General features: G+C 40.4%; 1 protein-coding gene and 1 long non-coding RNA gene across 13 annotated transcripts in view; one reads left to right on the top strand and one right to left on the bottom strand.

Annotated features, from left to right (window-relative positions):
- Positions 1-18,135, bottom strand: part of IL33 (interleukin 33) — a 48,581-nt gene that overhangs the window by 9,643 nt on the left and 20,803 nt on the right. For 6 of the 11 annotated variants that reach the window (XM_008254994.4, XM_008254989.4, XM_070051865.1 and 3 more), the window contains one exon: positions 5,435-5,539. The exons of 2 other annotated variants lie outside the window; for them this stretch is intronic. In XM_008254994.4, coding sequence (XP_008253216.2) covers positions 5,435-5,528 — 94 coding nt within the window. In that variant the 5' untranslated portion in view covers positions 5,529-5,539. Of the gene's footprint in view, positions 1-5,434; positions 5,540-13,786; positions 13,842-14,852; positions 15,046-18,135 lie in introns of those variants that run through there. 3 more of the 11 variants (XM_070051851.1, XM_008255000.4, XM_008255012.4) reach the window with 2 other exon arrangements.
- Positions 2,218-18,135, top strand: part of LOC127491074 (uncharacterized) — a 189,828-nt gene continuing 173,910 nt past the window's right edge. Inside the window, exon 1 of one of the 2 annotated variants that reach the window (XR_011379925.1) lies at positions 2,218-2,330. This is a non-coding gene — a long non-coding RNA (uncharacterized lncRNA). The remainder of the gene's footprint in view (positions 2,331-18,135) is intronic. The other variant, XR_007919581.2, reaches the window with a different exon arrangement.

Raw genomic sequence — 18,135 nt, 5'->3', positions numbered from 1 at the left:
GACCAGCCCAGTGAGCCGTGGCGCCGGCCTAGGCCATGTTTTGATGTCAAATGAGTTCTAAAAAATTTTGGGTCTCTAGAAAAAAAATGTTGGTTTTCAGAATTCCACATGAGTGATGATGTGCCTACATCCAACATGTATCAATCTTTGAGGAGGAACTATTATAGTTACATGAAATCTGATACCTTTCCTACTTTTGTAGGGTACACTTTGGAGGGATAGTCTATTAAGCTTATTGACATTAAAATAACAACCATATACTAAGTATCCAAGGTGAGCCAAACACTAGGCTAATAGTAGGCATTATTATCCCCATTTTATAGATGATCATTTGAGATTCTTTGTGGTCATGACATTTGCTCAAGGTGTTCTTTTTATTCTGTTTCCATCTTAGAAAATGCTATATTGTGATTTGAGGAACTGATAAAATGCAAATTCAAGTTAAATTATATGAAGTAACAAAGCCAATCAGGGACAGCGGGTTAAGGATACCCATGTCCCATATCAAGAGCATGGTTCAAGTCCTGGCTGCTCTGCTTCCATTCCAGCTACCTGTTAATATGCATCCTGGGAGGCTGCAGATAATGGCTGAAGTATTTGAGTCCCTGATGCCCATTGGAGACCTGTGGAGTTACAGGCTCCTGGCTTTGGCATGGCGCAGCCCTAGCAGTTATGGGATTTTTTGGTAGTAACCCAGCAGATGGAAGATCTCTCTCTTTCTCTGCCTTTCAAATAAATAAAGATAAATAAATAGGGACAGATGTTGTGGCACAGGAAGTTAAGCCACCAATTGAGATGCTCACATCCTATATGGGAATGCTATTTCCCGTCCCTGGCTACGTCCCTGGCTACTCCACTTCTGATCCAGATTCCTACAAATGCACCTGAGAAGGTAGCAAATGATGGCCCAAGTACTTGGGTCCGTGCCACCCATGTGGGAGACCTGGATGGAACTGTGGTCTTCTGACTTCAGCCTGCCCCAGCCCTGGCCCTTGTGGGTATTTGAGGAGTGAACTAGCAGATAGAAGATCGCTTTCTTTTTTTTTGTCTCTCCCTCTCTCTCTATCACTTTGCTTTTAAAATATTTTTTGAAAGTTAATGGAAATTAAATGAAAACATAATATTCATTTTCTAAAATGACTATTATTTGTAAGAAGTTATTAATTCACTAATTCTTATTTCATTTAGCCAGAAAAATTTAAGTCTCAAATAGTAAACTAAATTTGATACTTAGTAATTCCGAAAATCTTAACACATGAGTCATAGGATCTATTTTCAACATTATAGTAAATGAATTACCAAAAAATTTATATAATATAGTCAAATTTTAAACATTCACAGTAAGAAAAGAAAAGAATTACTTTTGATTTTGAGATCGATTGTATGACTTTTAAGCTCCTCCAGAAGATTTACCTTCCTGATAATATGTTTTAAAGTCAAGTGGAATGAACTATTATCAGCTATTTTGAATTATCCATTTATTTTCTTAAAAAATATTTTATTTATTTGAGAGGTAAAGTTAGGAACAGAGAGAAGGAGATACAGAAAGAAAGGTCTTCCGTCTGCTGGTTCACTCCCCAAAATGTTGTAGTGGCTGGAACTGAGCTGACTCGAAGCCAGGAGCTGCACCCAGTCTCCCACATGGGTGCAGGGGCCCAAACACTTGGGCCATCTTCTACTGCTTTCCCAGACCATAGCAGAGAGCTGGATCTGAAGAGGAGCAGTAGGACTAAAACCAGCGCCCACATGGGATGCCAGCGCCACAGGCAGGAGGTTTAACCTACTTCGACACAGCGCCAATCCCTGAATTATTCATTTCTTGCTTCAGTTCAGAAGAGCAGCTGACTGTGAGTATCTTTAACTATCTTAACAGAGGAAGACCACTTAGTTGTATTCACATCCAGCTTTGAACTCCCTAACATTGCTGTACCATCTAGAACTATGATTTTAAGGGGTTAAGGAATTAAGAAGGCAGTTACAGATAATAGGAGTAGGGACTAAAATCTAGTGGGAAAAACACTGCATATAAATATTTCATGGGGAGGATGACTACATACAAAGTATTGAAAAGACTATACTGGAAAAAAGTATACTTTGATGTCTCACCGCTGAAATTTGTGTTTTGGAATGGAAAAAACAAAGCTGTCATGGAGATGGGGAGAGCACTCCCCTGGGTTCAGAGAGCCAGCTCAAGTTTATCTGAAGGCCGCTAATTACTTCCTGTTTCTTGCCCGCTATCTGTTGAGCGCAGAGGCTCTGGATGGCTTTGAAGGAGGTTATCACAGCCACTCTGACCGTGACCGCAGCGTATATTTGCTCAGGCATTTCTGGTGAGTAAAAGGGGCGGGGCCTGGAAATCGTTCTGATATGCCGGACAGAAACTACGGATGTGAATCACTGCACCTTCATTTCCTCTTCAGACCCCTAATTCACCAAGATTCCTTCTCACTGCTGACTGCCCTTGATGTGTGTGTGGTGGCTGACTTCAGGGTAGCAACCAGTCCCCGTAGGCTGTTTTTGTTTCTCTCTGATTAATCCGTCTCAGTCTCTTACTTCTCCTCTGTTCCTAAAAGGTTAATGTTGCTCAAGGTTTTGTCCTTTGACTTCTCCTCTCCCACTAGACTCCCTTTTTAGGAAATCTTGCTTTCTCATAACTTCAACTATATTTTTAGAGGCTCACAACTCCCCAAATTCTAAGTCAATCTTTGATCTTTTTCTTTGAGCTTTCTGCCTGTTACCCTTGCTCCATAGGGTGTTTAGAATCAGCTTTCTTGGGCTGGTGCTGTGGTATAGCAGGTAAAGCCACTGCCTGTGGTGCTGGCATCCCGTATGGGTGCTGGTATAAGACACAGATGCTCTACTTCCAATCTAGCTCTCTGTTAATGTGCCTGGGAAAGCAGCAGAAGGTGGCCCAAGTACTTGGACCCCTGTACCCATGTGGGAGACCTGGAATAATCTCCTGGCTCCTGGTTTTGGATCAGCCTAGGTCCAGTGGTTGCAGTCATTTTGGCAGTTAACTAGTGGCTGGAAGATCTCTCTGTAGCTGCCTTTCAAACAAATAGGTGAATCTTAAAAAAAAAATCAGCTATTTTAAAGCATTTCTTTCCATATCTATATATATCCTCCCAAATACTGGACATCTCTACCTGGATGACCTACTGCAAACCAAAATATACTCCTAATAGCAAATGTGCATTTTTCAATTTTCCCCTCTATTTCCATCCCTCAGTTTATTCAGTTTATTCCCACTGACTTCACCTTTCAAATGTATCTGAGGTCTACTCTTTCCTCTCCTTTCTGTTGTCTTAGGTCAGGCCTTCATCACTGTTCCCCTCAATAAATGAAGTAGACCTCTAACCATTTTCTTCTTTTGCCCCCTCTGTCTTCACACCATCACCAATGCAATCTCTGTACAAGGTAAAAATATCTCATCATTACCCAGTTAAACATTTTTAGTGGTTCCCTACTGTCCACTGGATAGTCAAAACCACTGCACTATAACCATGTATCTTCCATGGATGAATTCAAGCTATAGAAGCTGACTGCTGCTTAGTTTTGATCAGCTGTTACCATGCAGGGATATGGGCCTAGCATTTCAATGATCTTTACATTTTTTGACAGAAACCATATATGTAGATTTTTTATTTAAAATTTCTTAATTTTAGAAATTTGCTTCAGCTACAAAAATAGCAATAGTACTGTTCAGTCAAAAAAAAAAAAAGTACTTCTAAATGAATCTATCCCAAGGCTTCCATATTGTAACTCCTGACTAGATCCATGAATGAAAGAAGATGGGTTGTTTGGGGAAGAGAACTTTGTTTATGGATGTGGGCGAGAGGAGAGGAGAAGAAAAGAATCTGACCACTACAGAGGAGCTTGCTGGAAACTGGGAAGGGAATGAGTTTGGAGGGAGCTTTCCTGCCTATCATGAAGTCCTGTACCCTTGTGGAACCAGAGGTGAAATGCCTTCAGGATGACGAGAACTAATGTGTAACTGACATATTTATGCCTGTAGTACTTGGATATTTAGATTTGAGGCTTTGTGAGCCAAAGATGATGTACCCTAAGGGAGGAGAAGGGATTAAGTGTACTTTCTTGCCTTGTTGATTGAGGGCTCAGAGAGAAATTTATTTAGAAAAATAAGATATAATATTTCTAGTACTTTGAATTTTGAGAAGTAGTATTAAACTGACTCAATATTCTTCGAAAATCATATAAATGATTTGGATATTATCTTCATCACTGTCTTCTAATGGTATAGGTAACCCATTAGGGTCACTGAACCCTAAAGGAGAGATTGCTTGTTAACTTTTGCATGAATACCAGAAAATCTGGCATAAACTCCGGCTTACTTTCATTCCAGTACCTATGGAGAGCTCACATTTCCTGAGACACAAAGAAAATGCATTATTTTTTGAGAAAGAGTTTGGGGATGTGCAGTCACTTCCATTGAATCGGTGTTTCTGCCAGAGCATTTTCAAAGAACTAACATAACTATTATTTCCTGGAAATTAAAGAACCACAGTTAACAAGGAAACCATGGTGTTTTCTCTGGCTACCAAGCAACAGTGTTGGTGAGCCAGAGACTCAGAATGTGTCATTCCTCATCCTCCATATTGTCTTCAGTCCACTAGGGCTCTATTACTTTTGTTTTACTTTTCCTATATGAAAAATATAAGTATAAATTTATATCATTCCATCCTAGGATAGGTTGAAGAGTCAATGATGTATATAGCCCTTTCACCTCAGAGCTATAGCTACTATTTGATGTTGTTTACCATTCATCCTATTATAAACTCTTTGGGTTTGCAACTGAACAGACTTAAGCATTATTTGGTTAGTTCTGCTTTATTTGGAGCCTGGATTATTCAGATATATTCATTTGTTATTATTGCCTTTATCAAGTCGCAAGACCATGTACTTGATATGCCAGTGGTCTTTTTTTTTTTTTTTTTTTTTTTTTTTTTTTTTTTTTTTGATAGGCAGAGTGGACAGTGAGAGAGAAAGACCACTGGCATGGCTGGCGCCGTGGCTCAATAGGCTAATCCTCCGCCTTAATAAATGTTTGTTAAATGAAAATAAGTCAGTGTAGAATTTTGTTAGTTAACCAGAGAAAAAGTGTTGGGGATTTGGTGGCAGGAGATATATAGAGCAAAGGGACTGATATAAAAAGTTACATTCAAATGTATCACTATTTAAAGGTCACGTTATCTAAGCTATTTCTGTCCCATGATATATCAAATAAGTAAAAGTTGCATTGTATATAGTCTGTTCAAAACTGGTAAGTGCTGACATATTGTGCCCTTTGGGCCATCCCTTTTTATTTCAGCTCCTACATATAAGTTTGGGTAAGGTAGCATTATGAATATTAGAAAAAGATTTGATAACAAATTTTAAAAACATGTAAAACACTCAGGAATGCTTAAGTCCTTACTTCTCAGCTTGGCAGGTTTTACCAAGCCATTGCCTGATGTGCCATTTGGCCTTGCTCGGGAATTTTCGATGGTTGCATACTTCGTTTTAGTCATCTTTTAGGTTTCTGCAGGATTAAAATATAATATTAGTTCAATTGTTCCAATTTGAAAACAGAATAAAACCTGTGGCTAGCTCAGTATGAAATTGATAACATAACCCAATAAAGAAAATAATTATTTTGGTAAAATTTGAGCATAGTATTCTGGCTATATTCATACTAGCATATAGTTATAGGACAAGAAGAACCGCAAAAAAAACTTAAAACTTTACTAAGTAAATTTATTTTCTTAAAGATTTATTTATTTATTTAATTATTTAAAAGACAGAGTTACAGAGAGGCAGAGGTAGAGAGAGAGACAGAGAGGTCTTCCATCCACTGGTTCACTCCCCAGATGGCAGCAATGGCCAGAGCTATACCTATCCTAAGGCAGAAGTCGGGAGCTGCTTCTGGATCTCCCATGTGGGTGCAGGGGCTCAAGGACTTGGACCATCTTCTGCTGCTCTCCCAGGTCATAGCAGAGAGCTGGATCAGAAGTAGAGAAGCCAGGGCTCGAAATGATGCCCATACAGGATGCTGGCATTGTAGTTGTCGGCTTTACCCACTACACCATAGCACTGGCCCCTGAATTTATTGTTAATGGTACTATTGGTACAGGAATCCTGAGATTGTTTTGTTATACTACAGTATAAAACAAATAAATATTGGTATTGCACTTTAGGGGAAATTAGACAAGCATATACAATAAGACAAAGGAACACCTACATTCCTGCAATGGCCAGAGGTAGGCCAGGCAAAAACTGGGAACTGAGAACCCAGCCCAGGTCTCCATGTGTTGCAGGAATCCAACCATTAGAATCATCACTGCTGCTCTCAGGGTCCAGACAAGCAAGAAGGCAGGGTCAAGAGCTGGAGCTGAGCACTGAACCTAGGCATTCTGAAATGGGCTTAAGTCCATCTTAACCACTAAGCTAAATATCCACTCCTCCCCTCCAGTCTTAAATCTTCTCTGGTATTGCTTGAAATTCTATCAGTAATTATTACCTTTTTTTTAAAAAAGCATTGGTCTTTTGTTTTGCTATATTAAAAATTGTTCCAGGTGTTGTTATAATTTAAATCTCTTAAAACATCTTCTCAATCAGCTCTTCTAGCAGGATAAGAGAGAACCATGGAGTTCTTGGATTAAAGGATTTATTAGAAGGTAAATTTTATCTTATTTTACCTTGATAAACACAAACACTGTTTTTACCAGTTGTCAGACTAATACTTATTGCTTACTCCCCTATTTTTATATCAGAAATGTTTTAGTACATGACAATATCAATATCACTGGTTTCTTTTTGCTATTTTTCCGCAATGAGATGCAGCAAAAATTATTGCACACTGATTATGATACTTACCTAAGTTACAAATCTGAAGGACTGTCTGATATTCTACGGTTTCCCTCAGGAAATACTTGGTAGTAGTTAATGCAGTTTCATTACAATTCTATTTATATGCATACACACAGATTAAGCAACATTGGGTGACAGCATGTGATGAATATGGTAACGCAAATAGAGCTCATTGAATGGATTAGAATGTATGGCAGCATATCCCCAAATTCTAAACAGAGCTTTCAGGTTATTTTTGTGGTAGCATTTTTAAGGATTTAGATTTGGTTAATCATTAATTTTTTAATAAAAATTTTATGACATGGGCTCTATGTAGTGCTTTTTATACAATATAGAGGATATAAAGTCATAGACCATTTTAATTGCCTTTCTTCAGAAAGTTTAAAGAATTTTAAGTCTTTTTTTTTTTTTTTGGACAGGCAAAGTGGACAGTGAGGAGAGAGAGAGCGCGAGACAGAGAGAAAGGTCTTCCTTTTGCCATTGGTTCACCCTCCAATGGCCGCCGCGGCCGGCGCGCTGCGGCCGGCGCACTGCGTTGATCCGAAGGCAGGAGCGAGGTGCTTCTCCTGGTCTCCCATGCGGGTGCAGGGCCTAAGCACTTGGGCCATCCTCCACTGCCTTCCCAAGCCACAGCAGAGAGCTGGCCTGGAAGAGGGGCAACCGGGACAGAATCCGGCGCCCTGACCGGGATTAGAACCTGGTGTGCCAGCGCTGCTTGGCGGAGGATTAGCCTGTTGAGCTGGGCTGGCCAAGTCATTTTAAAAAAAAGAAATTATAATCAGGGAAATGCAAATCAAAACCACAATGAGGTTTCACCTCACCCCGGTTAGAATGGCTCACATTCAGAAATCTACCAACAACAGATGCTGGCGAGGATGTGGGGAAAAAGGGACACTAACCCACTGTTGGTGGGAATGCAAACTGGTCAAGCCACTATGGAAGTCAGTCTGGAGATTCCTCAGAAACCTGAATATAACCCTACCGTTCGACCCAGCCATCCCACTCCTTGGAATCTACCCAAAGGAATTTAAATTGGCAAACAAAAAAGCGGTCTGCAGCCTAATGTTTATTGCAGCTCAATTCACAGTAGCTAAGATCTGGAACCGACCTAAATGCCCATCAACGATAGACTGCATAAAGAAATTATGGGATATGTACTCTTTAGAATACTATACCGCAGTAAGAAACAACGAAATCCAGTCATTTGCAACAAAATGGAGGAATCTGGAACACATCATGCTGAGTGAAATAAGCCAGTCCCAAAGGGACAAATACCATATGTTCTCCCTGATCGGTGACAACTGACTGAACACCAAAAAGGAAACCTCCTGAAGTGAAACGGACTCTATGGGAAACAGTGACTTGATCAGCATAGCCCTGACTGTTAATGAACAACTTAATACATTATCCCTCTTAGTAGTTTTTTTGTCTGTTCTACTTAATATGACTGGTTTAATTCTGTAATTAATACACAGTTATTCTTAAGTGTTAAAAATTAACTGAAATGTGATCCCTGTTAAACATAAGAGTGGGAATAAGAGAGGGAAGAGATGTATAATTTGGGACATGCTCAAGCTGACTTGCCCCAAATGGTAGAGTTAAAAACATACCAGGGGATTCCAATTTAATCCCATCAAGGTGGCATGTACCAATGCCATCTCACTATTCCAAGTGATCAATTTCAGTTCATAATTGATCATAATGAAAGGACTAAGAGTCAAAGGGAGCACATAAACAAGTCTAGTACCTGCTAACACTAACCGATGGAATAAATAAAGGGGAGAGTGATCCAACATGGGAAGTGAGATACTCAGCAGACTCATAGAATGGCAGATGTCCTAAATAGCACTCTGGTCTCAGAATCAGCCCTAAAGGCATTCGGATCTGGCTGAAAAGCCCATGAGAGTATTTCAGGCATGGAAAGCCAAGACACTCTGGCAAAAGATCTCTGTGAGTGAGATCCCAGTGGAAAGAACAGGTCTTCAAAGAAGGAGGTACCTTTCTCTGAAGGGAGGAGAGAACTTCCACTTTGACTATGACCTTGTCTAAACAAGATAAGAATCGGAGAACTCAGAGGGCTTCCATAGCCTTGGAAACTCATGACCGGAGCATAGGGAGACTACTGATGCCATAGACAGGAGTGTCAATTGGTAAAGTCAACAACAGGAGTCACTGTGCACTTACTCCTCATGTAGGATCTCTGTCCTTAATGTGCTGTGCATTGAGATTTAATGCTATAACGAGTACTCAAACAATATATTTCACTTTGTGTTTTCATGGGGGTGCAAACTGTTGAAATCTTTACTTAATGTATACTAAACTGATCCTCTGTAAAAAAAAAAAAAAAAAAAAAAGAAATTATCAACTCCCAACTTGACTCTCACTGGGATTAAACATGACAATAGGTCTGCTCTGATTTCATCATCACTTAAAAAAAATCATCTATTATTTTTCACTTTATGTTTCTGTGTGAGAGCAAACTGTTGAAATCCTTACTTAATGTATACTAAGCTGATCTTCTGTATATTAAGTTAATCGAAAATGAATCTTGATGTGAATGGAAGGGGAGAGGGAGTGGGAAAGGGGAGGGTAGTGGGTGGGAGGGACAGTATGTGGGGGAAGCTATTGTAATCCATAAATCGTACTTTGGAAATTTATATTCATTAAATAAAAGTTAAAAAAAAATAAAAATAATTTATGAAATAAAAACAAACAAAAAAAAAGAAATTAAATACTTGGCTAAGATATGTGATATAGCTTTTTCTACAGTGTTGTTTGTCATTAGGCTTTTTAATAGCATACCAAAGCATACGTTTTCAAATATTATGTGGAAAAATTTATTCAAGTTTTCTTTTAGGATTTCTGGGTTTTACGTCCTGCTACAAAAGTTCTTTGCTTCTCCAAGATTATAAATAAATTTACTTCTGCTATTTTCTAAGATTTTATTATTCAAGATATTATTGTATTTATTATACTTGATTGATTCATTACTATTTTAGTATATGGAATAAAATGGAGAGTTTTTCTTCCTAAATGTTTATCCAGGCTACATTTTTAACCTAATTTAGATGAGTGAAGTTTCACCATATTTTACCCTGGAACCAACATGGAGAGAGCTGCAAATGCTGCAGTGAGGAGTTTGAATTTTATCCTATACATGACAGGAATCTTCTGAAAGCTTTTACAGAAAGTTTTAAACATCATTTAGCATGTGTTTTATGAATATGATTTTATGACTGTGTGAAACATCATCCAGAAGGAAGCAAAGAAGAGAGAACAAAGATTAGTGGGGAATCTTTTTTCTGCCAAAGGCCATTTGGATATTTACAACATCATTTACAGGACAAACAAAATTATCAACTTAAAAATTAGCCTGCTGTCAATTTATTGAATTTTGAGTCCTACTTGTAGTTGCCTTGGCGGGGCCCAAGCAAATGATTTCGTGGGCCTTATGCTCCCCATGGGCTGAACATTACCCACCCTTAAGTTAGCCCGTCAATTATAATAGCGCAGACAAAGTGCCGTGAGGCCAGAACTAGCCCAACATTAGTGTAGGTTATTTAAAAGATGTTTTGTTTTTCCGAATGGGATTTGAAAATATTTCTTGATTACACTTTTCACTTATATAATTCTAAAACAACTTCCAGCTTTCTCCATGTCAATGACTCCATCATAAATATGGTAGGTTCAGCTTCTTGTGTACGTTATTCAACTATAATAGGTATTGTTGGTATGGAGCAGAGTTCTTCCAAATGTTCTGGGAAGCTAATCTGTGAAATACTGGGAGAGGTCATGATATCACATAATTATTTTAAAAATCAGTTAAAGGTATTCATGATTCTTCAATGAAGGATTGTCAAAAACTTTGCTAAATTAATGTGAGCTCTGACTCTCCATGACATAGGATATAGACTAGAATATTTCCTAGATTTATCTGAAAATCCAACTTTTTAAAAATGACCTTGAAAACTTTTTCCATAAGGCATAATTAGTCTTAGACAAAATAAAACCAGCATATTAGTGTTACCTCAGTACTTGGTATCTACTTGTGCAGAGCATTATTTGAAACATTTTCTCTGGGGGCCAGTGCTGTGGCTCACTTGGTTAATCCTCCGCCTGTGGTGCTGGCATCCCATATGGACGTCGGGTTCTAGTCCTGATTGCTCCTCTTCCAGTCCAGCTCTCTGCTGTGGCCCAGGAAGGCAGTGGAGGATGGCCCAAGTGCTTGGGCCCCTGCACCCACATGGGAGACCAGGAAGAAGCTCCTGGATCCTGGCTTCGGATCGGCACAGCGCCTGCCATAGTGGCCATTTGGGGATTGAACCAGCAAATGGAAGACCTATCTCTCCATCTCTCCCTCTCATTGACTGTAACTCTACCTCTCAGATAAATAGAAATCTTTAAACAAACAAAGAATAGGAGTCTTCAACTACCTGCCATTGAAGATTTTGCACATGAGACTGGCTGTAAATAGGCAATCTTCATTTAACACCCATGGGTCTCCCATGTGAGTGCAGAGGCCCAAGGGCTTAGGCTTTGCCGGGCCATAGCAGAGAGCTGGATCGGAAGTGGAGCAGCTGGTGCTTGAATCAGTGCCCATATGGAATGCTAGCACTGCAGGCAGTGACTTTACCTGCCACGCCACAGCGCTGGCCCCCCCAAATCTTTTTAAAATATTGCCACCTCCTGCCCTGTCAGCCTTTCAAACCTTTCCCCTCTCTCCACACTACATTTTAGACCCACAAGATTGCCTTGTTCCTCAGTTCGCCATGCACTTTCACACTTCCTTACCTTTTTTGGCTGTTTTCCTTGCTGCCGATGCCTCTTTCCATTCCACTTCTAGGTATTTCCTCTCTCGAGCCCAATTAAAATGTTATTATGTCCATAACAATTCAAAATCAACAGATTTTATTGCTTCCTCCTATAGGAACTTAACTATATCCAACACTGTTTGTTTCCTCCACTGGACTGCTAGCTCCTTGGGAACTGCTAGATGACTATGTCTTACTCATTTTTCTTTCTCAGAAATTATCAAAAGCTCAGTGGTATGTAATTTGGATCAGTTTTTGGAAAGTCCCTGTAAATTAGGTAATGTCAACCACTGGACAGATGTGGGGACCTTCCCTGAGCAACAAAGATCTAAAGAGCAGTGGAGTTGGAGCTTTGGGGTGGCCTGTCTGAAATAGGCATTACTTCATCACCTTTGACCTATAGACTAACAGGGTATAATGAATGCAGGTGACTAAGGGCACAATAAACCTTACTAATCATAAACTGAATGAGCCTCATTATGGTTAATGAAACATAGAATCTCTTCACACAATCCTTTGCTTCTTTCAGATTCTAGCAAAAGAGTGTACAGCTCCTCACCTTGCAGAAGGTGCTGTTATGTTTCACCCATGTTAAGACCAAGCCATCAGTTCTCCTTAAGCTTGTTCCTCAAGAAACTGCACTGATGTTTGAGATTTATGAAAAACATCCTGTTGTTGGATCCACAATCAGTTTCAGTGTTTGGATATTTATTCCTGGGCCCCATCTCTAATTTTTTTTTATATATTTTCTTTATTTGAGAGGTAGAGTTACAGACAGTGAGAGGGAGAGACAGAGAGAAAGGTCGTTGCTCTGTTGGTTCACTCCCCAAATGGCTGCAAAGGCCAGAGCTGAGCCAACCCGAAGCCAGGAGTCAGGAGCTTCTTCTGGGTCTCCTAGGTTGGTGCATTGGCCCAAGCAGTTGGACCATTTTCCACTGCTGTCCCTGGCCAATAGCAGAGAGCTGGATCTGAAGAAGAACAGCCAGGACTAGAACTGGTGCTCAAATGGGATGCCGACACCACAGGCAGAGGATTAACCTGTGCCACAGCACCGGTTATTTGTCATGTTTTTCCAAGCACAGCTTCCCTGTCTGAACTCCTTAAAAACCATGAACTGTCCTTACTCTGGAGGATGGTAGTTCTTGATAGGTCTGTCTGCTGCCTCCTCATTCTGTCAATAGAATAAATTTTGTTTCCTTTATCCTCAAACATTGTCCTTTGTTATTTTGACTTGGCGCCATTGATAGGACTGAACTTGCAGTAACAATTGACAGTTTTTATATGGCTTAGCCTCACAGAACCCAGGTTTTCTACTTGGGCTAATGTACTTTCTGATGCATTTAAAGCTGCTGATCAGGGGTTGGCGCTGTGGCACAGCAAGTTAATGCCCTGGCTTGAAGCGCCTGCATCCCATATGGGCACTGGTTTGAGACCCAGCTGCTCCACTTCCAATCCAGCTCTGCTATGGCCTGGGGAATCAGTAGAAGATGGCCCAAGTCCTTGGGCCTCTGCACCTGCATGGGGGACCCGGAAGAAGCTCCTGGCTCCTGGCTTCGGATCGGTGCAGCTCTGGCCGTTGCGGCCAATTGGGGAGTGAACCATTGGATGGAAGACCTCTCTCTCTCTCTTCCTCTCCTCTCTCTGTGTAACTCTTTCAAATTGAAAATCTTTTTTTAAAAAAAAAAAGCGACTGATTTTCTGGATGGTCTATGGTCTATGCTTCTAGGGCAGATATGGGGAACCTTTTTTTTTCTGCCAAGAGCCATTTGGATATTTATAATATCATTCACGGTCCATACAGCCTGGTCTAGCACCTGACCCTGGCCTTGGTGGCCATTTGGGCAGTGAACTAGCAAATGGAAGATCTCTTTCTTTCTCTATTTCTCCCTCTTTCTATGTCTCTCTGCTTTTCAAATAAATAACATAGAATCTTTTTAAAAGAAGAGATTTTGCTACTAGGTAAATTAAAGTTTGAAGGCATGGCATTAGGTGCATGCCATAATTTGATCCTAGAAGAGAGGTTACTAGACTGTGGCCCAGTTGCTACACCACTTGTGGCAGTCTGGCTACTGAACAGATATAGCAACATCAAAAGAAGAAATTATTACCTTTATGGCTGGAGGAAGGAGTTTAAAAAACCTTTTTATGAAGTAGAATCCTTTTCTGAAAAAAAAATTACAAAGAGCAATAGTAGATTTAAAAAATAACAAAATTGGGGCCAGTGCTGTGGCACAGGGGGTTGAAGTCCTGGCCTGAAGCACTGGAATTCCATATGGGTGCCGGTTCTAGTCCCAGCTGCTCCTCTTCAGATGTAGCTCTTTGCTATGGCCTGGAAAAGCAGTAGAAGATGGCCCAAGATCTTGGGCCCTGCAGCCATGTGGGAGACCTGAAAGAAGCTCCTGGCTTTGGATCGGCGCAGCTCTGGCCATTGTGACCATCTAGGGAGTGAACCATCAGATGGAAGACCTCTCTTTGTGTCTCTACTTCTCTCTGTAACTCTTTCAAATAAATAAAATAAATCTTTTTAAAAAATAACAAAATTAATTCCTTTATTAGTATAAATGTTTATAATTTAAAATTTACATTTGCTTATTATTAAGTCAATTAATCAAGAGAGTCTGTTTTCAATGTAATAATGTATTAGGTTACCATGAAAAACTGTCCTGTAAAAATACTGAAACAGGCTGGCACCGCGGCTCACTAGGCTAATCCTCCGCCGGCGGCACCGGCACCCCGGGTTCTAGTTCCGGTCAGTGCGCCAGATTCTGTCCCAGTTGCTCCTCTTCCAGTCCAGCTCTCTGCTGTGGCCCGGGAGGGCAGTGGAGGATGGCCCGAGTACTTGGGCCCTGCACCCGCGCGGGAGACCAGGAGGGGGCACCTGGCTCCTGGCTTCGGATCAGTGCAGTGCGCCGGCCGTAGTGGCCACTTGGGGGGTAAACCAACGGAAAAAGGAAGACCTTTCTCTCTCTGTCTCTCTCTCTCTCACTGTCTAACTCTGCCTGTCAAAAAAGAATATGCTGAAACAAAAGTACTAAATGAAATATTTCAAAAAACAATCACATTGTTGAGCTGGCATGAAAATGGAGAAGATATGGGAACTGCTGCATCAACCTAGACTCCCAAAGGACTAAATTCACAATGGAAAAGTGACTGAGATAAACGAGCCCCACTTACAGAAAAAAATAAATAGGAAGCTTGTTTATTCCCACTCCAGCCCTGGATGGAAGGAAACACTTTCTCTGAAAATTTATCTTCTCATGACAAGTTAGCTTCCTCCATAGATTTACAGTTTGAAATCATACTTCCTGATGCCTCCAAATGATCGAAATTGAGAATAACTATAAAGTGGTTTTATAGTGGTAGTGTCCTAAGACAAATGAGAAAGGAAAACACAAATCTTATCTTGAAGAACTCAGCTGCAACCCAAATCATCAAGTATTCCCTTTGAAAAATTTCCAGGGCAAATAAATACTTTACAATCCAAATTTATAAACAAGCAAGAATATGAGACACCATAGTGAGAGTCCACAGAAGGAACAGGTAATAGAAACCAACCCAAGGCTTCATGTCTTAGAACAATCAGAAATGTCATCTTAAATAATTGATCATAATATGTTTAGATAGGTTCTTAAAATGATAGAAAATGGGGAACAACTATCTTTGAGATGATCCAGATAGAATTTCTGGGAATTAAAAACATACTATTGAAATTAAAATGCAGTGGATCCCCTCACCCAGTTAGAATGGCTATCATCCAAAAATAAAAAAATAACAAATACTTGCGAGGATGTGGAGAAAAAGGTACTCTAATACACTGTTAGTGGGAATGTAAACTAGTACAATCATTATGGAAGACAGTATGGAGATTCCTGAGGAATCTGAATAGTGACCTACCAAATGACCCAGTCATCCCACTCTCAGGGATTTACCTAAAGAAAATGAAATCAGCATATCAAAGAATTATCTATACACCCATGTTTATACCAGCTTAGTTCATAGAATACATAAGATATGAAATCAACCCAGATGTCCATCAACTGATGAATGGATAAAGAAAATGTTTTATATATACATGATGGAATAATGCTTTGTCATAAAAAGAATGAAGTGTTGTTTTTCACAAGAAAATGGATGCAATTGGAGATCATTATGCTTAGTGAAATAAGACTGTCCTAAAGAGACAAATATCTTTTCTCTAATTTGTGGTAACTAATACAGGGAGTACAAAAAAGTAATGTGTTGAGTGGAATTGTCATCTTGAGATATTATTGTTTGTAGCCTTTGCCTATACTCCTTAGGAACAGTGGTCTGTTTATGACTTGTTGAATTATTTAGTGGAGGATTAATCTTATGATTATAAATTGAAAGTATGTTATCCAGGGGCCACTATTGTGGCATAGCAAGTCAGTTCAAATCCTGGACGCTCCACTTCTAATCCAACTCCCTGGTAAAAGCAGTGGGAGATGGCCCAAGTGTTTGGGCTCCTGCTATGCACATGGGAGACCTGGAAGAAGCTTCTGGCTTTGTGCTGGCCCAGCCCTGGCTATTGTGGCCATCTAGGGAGTGAACTAGCAAATAGAAAATCTCTTTTCTCTGTTTCTCTCTCTCTCTCTAACTCTGACTTTCAAATAAAGAAATAAACCTTAAAAAAATAAGAAACTTGGTCATTGAAGAAAATCTAAAGAAAAGTAAGAAAGGAAGGAGGGGAGAGGGTGAGAAGAAAGGGATGGTTGGAAGTATCATTATGTTCTTTTTTAAAGAAAGATTTATTTTATTTATTTGAAAAACAGAGTTCAAGAGAGGTAGTTCACTCCCCAAATGACCATAATGGCCACAGCTAAGCTGATTCGAAGCCAGGAGCCAAGAGCTTCTTCCAGGTATCCCATGTGGGTGCAGGGGCCCAAGGACCCAGGCCATCTTCTACTGCTTTCCCAGGCCATAGCAGAGAGCTGGATCAGAAGTGGAGCAGCGGGGACTTGAACGGGTGCCCATATGGGATGCCAGCGCTACAGGCCAGGGCTTTAACCCTCTGCGCCATAGTGCCAGCCCAATCATTATGTTCTTAAAGCTATATTTGAAATACATGAAATCTGTTCCCTTTATACAAATAATTCAATTTTCCATGATGCATTAAGAATTATTTTCAAACAACTTATACCAAATGTTTATTTACTTACATTCTTTTTTAAATTTCAGGGTTTAGAGTGAATAACTCTAAAAGTTTTAAATGTTATTACATAGCCTAAGGGCAATTCAGTCATACCTAGTATCAAAATTTACAATAAGAAAATCACAAAATAATTCAGTGGATCAATTAAACATCGGAAAGGTGACAGTGTTCAGTGATTTAGAAAACATGTCTGAAGATTTTCTTTAGAATACCACCCAGAACCATGTAGAGGTGGTGGCCGGCACTGCAACTCAATAGGATAATTCTCCGCCTAATGGTGTCGGCACACCGGGTTCTAGTCCCGGTCGGGGAGCCGGATTCTGTCCCGGTTGCCCCTCTTCCAGGCCAGCTCTCTGCTATGGCCTGGGAGTGCAGTGGAGGATGGCCCAAGTGCTTGGGCCCTGCACCCCATGGGAGACCAGGAGAAGCACCTGGCTCCTGCCTTCGAATCAGCGCGGTGCGCTGGCCGCGGCAGCCATTGGAGGGTGAACCAACAGCAAAAGGAAGACCTTTCTCTCTGTCTCTCTCTCTCACTGTCCACTCTGCCTGTCAAAAAAAAAGGTGGGGGGTAAGATATTTGGAGGACATACTGAGAGAGTTTAATGTGAATCTGGAATCTATTTGGAATTATGGAAGGACATGCCAGAGTACGAAGGAATAATATTTGAATATACAATGACTGAGAACGTTCCAGAATTGTTGAAAGATCCTAATTCTCACCATTTCTTATCCCAGAATTCCAGTAAATCACAACAAAAGAGAGAGAAGGAGAAAGATAGACAGACTTCCATTGGGTTGTTTCATTCTCTCCAAATGCCCACCTGGGAGCCAATGTAGGATGTGGGCATCTTTTTTTGTTTTGGGGGTCATGGACATCTTAACCACTATGCTATGTGCCTCTGCCCCCTCAAAAAAAAAAATAAAAAGAAAACCCCAGAAGATCTGAGTGGGCTCAGGGATGGATATTTATGGTGTTAGAATAGCCCCAGAACCTGTGGAATTAACATCAGATAATTGAGAACCACCGAAGCAGCTCCGCAGTCCTTTGAGTACTATTAAAAACCTCAAAGGCAGCCTAAATCTCTGTATTTTACAGAGGAGGAAGGACCTTATCTGAAGTCACACAGATAGTGAGTGGGCACCTGGTAGAACCAGGGCCTGATTTCAGATCTTTCAGCTCACAGAGCAGTCGCTGTGATTGCTCTTTCTTCTGTCCTGCCGGTGTTTCTTCAAAATACTAAACAACAACAAAGAAAGCCAGTGTATGCAGAGAAGTACAGTTCCAGT

This window comes from Oryctolagus cuniculus, chromosome 1 (assembly GCF_964237555.1).
Source record: "Oryctolagus cuniculus chromosome 1, mOryCun1.1, whole genome shotgun sequence".
Classification (NCBI taxonomy): domain Eukaryota; kingdom Metazoa; phylum Chordata; class Mammalia; order Lagomorpha; family Leporidae; genus Oryctolagus; species Oryctolagus cuniculus.
The sequence above is the reverse complement of the archived record's forward strand: the minus strand, read 5'-3'. Positions and strand labels throughout refer to the sequence as shown.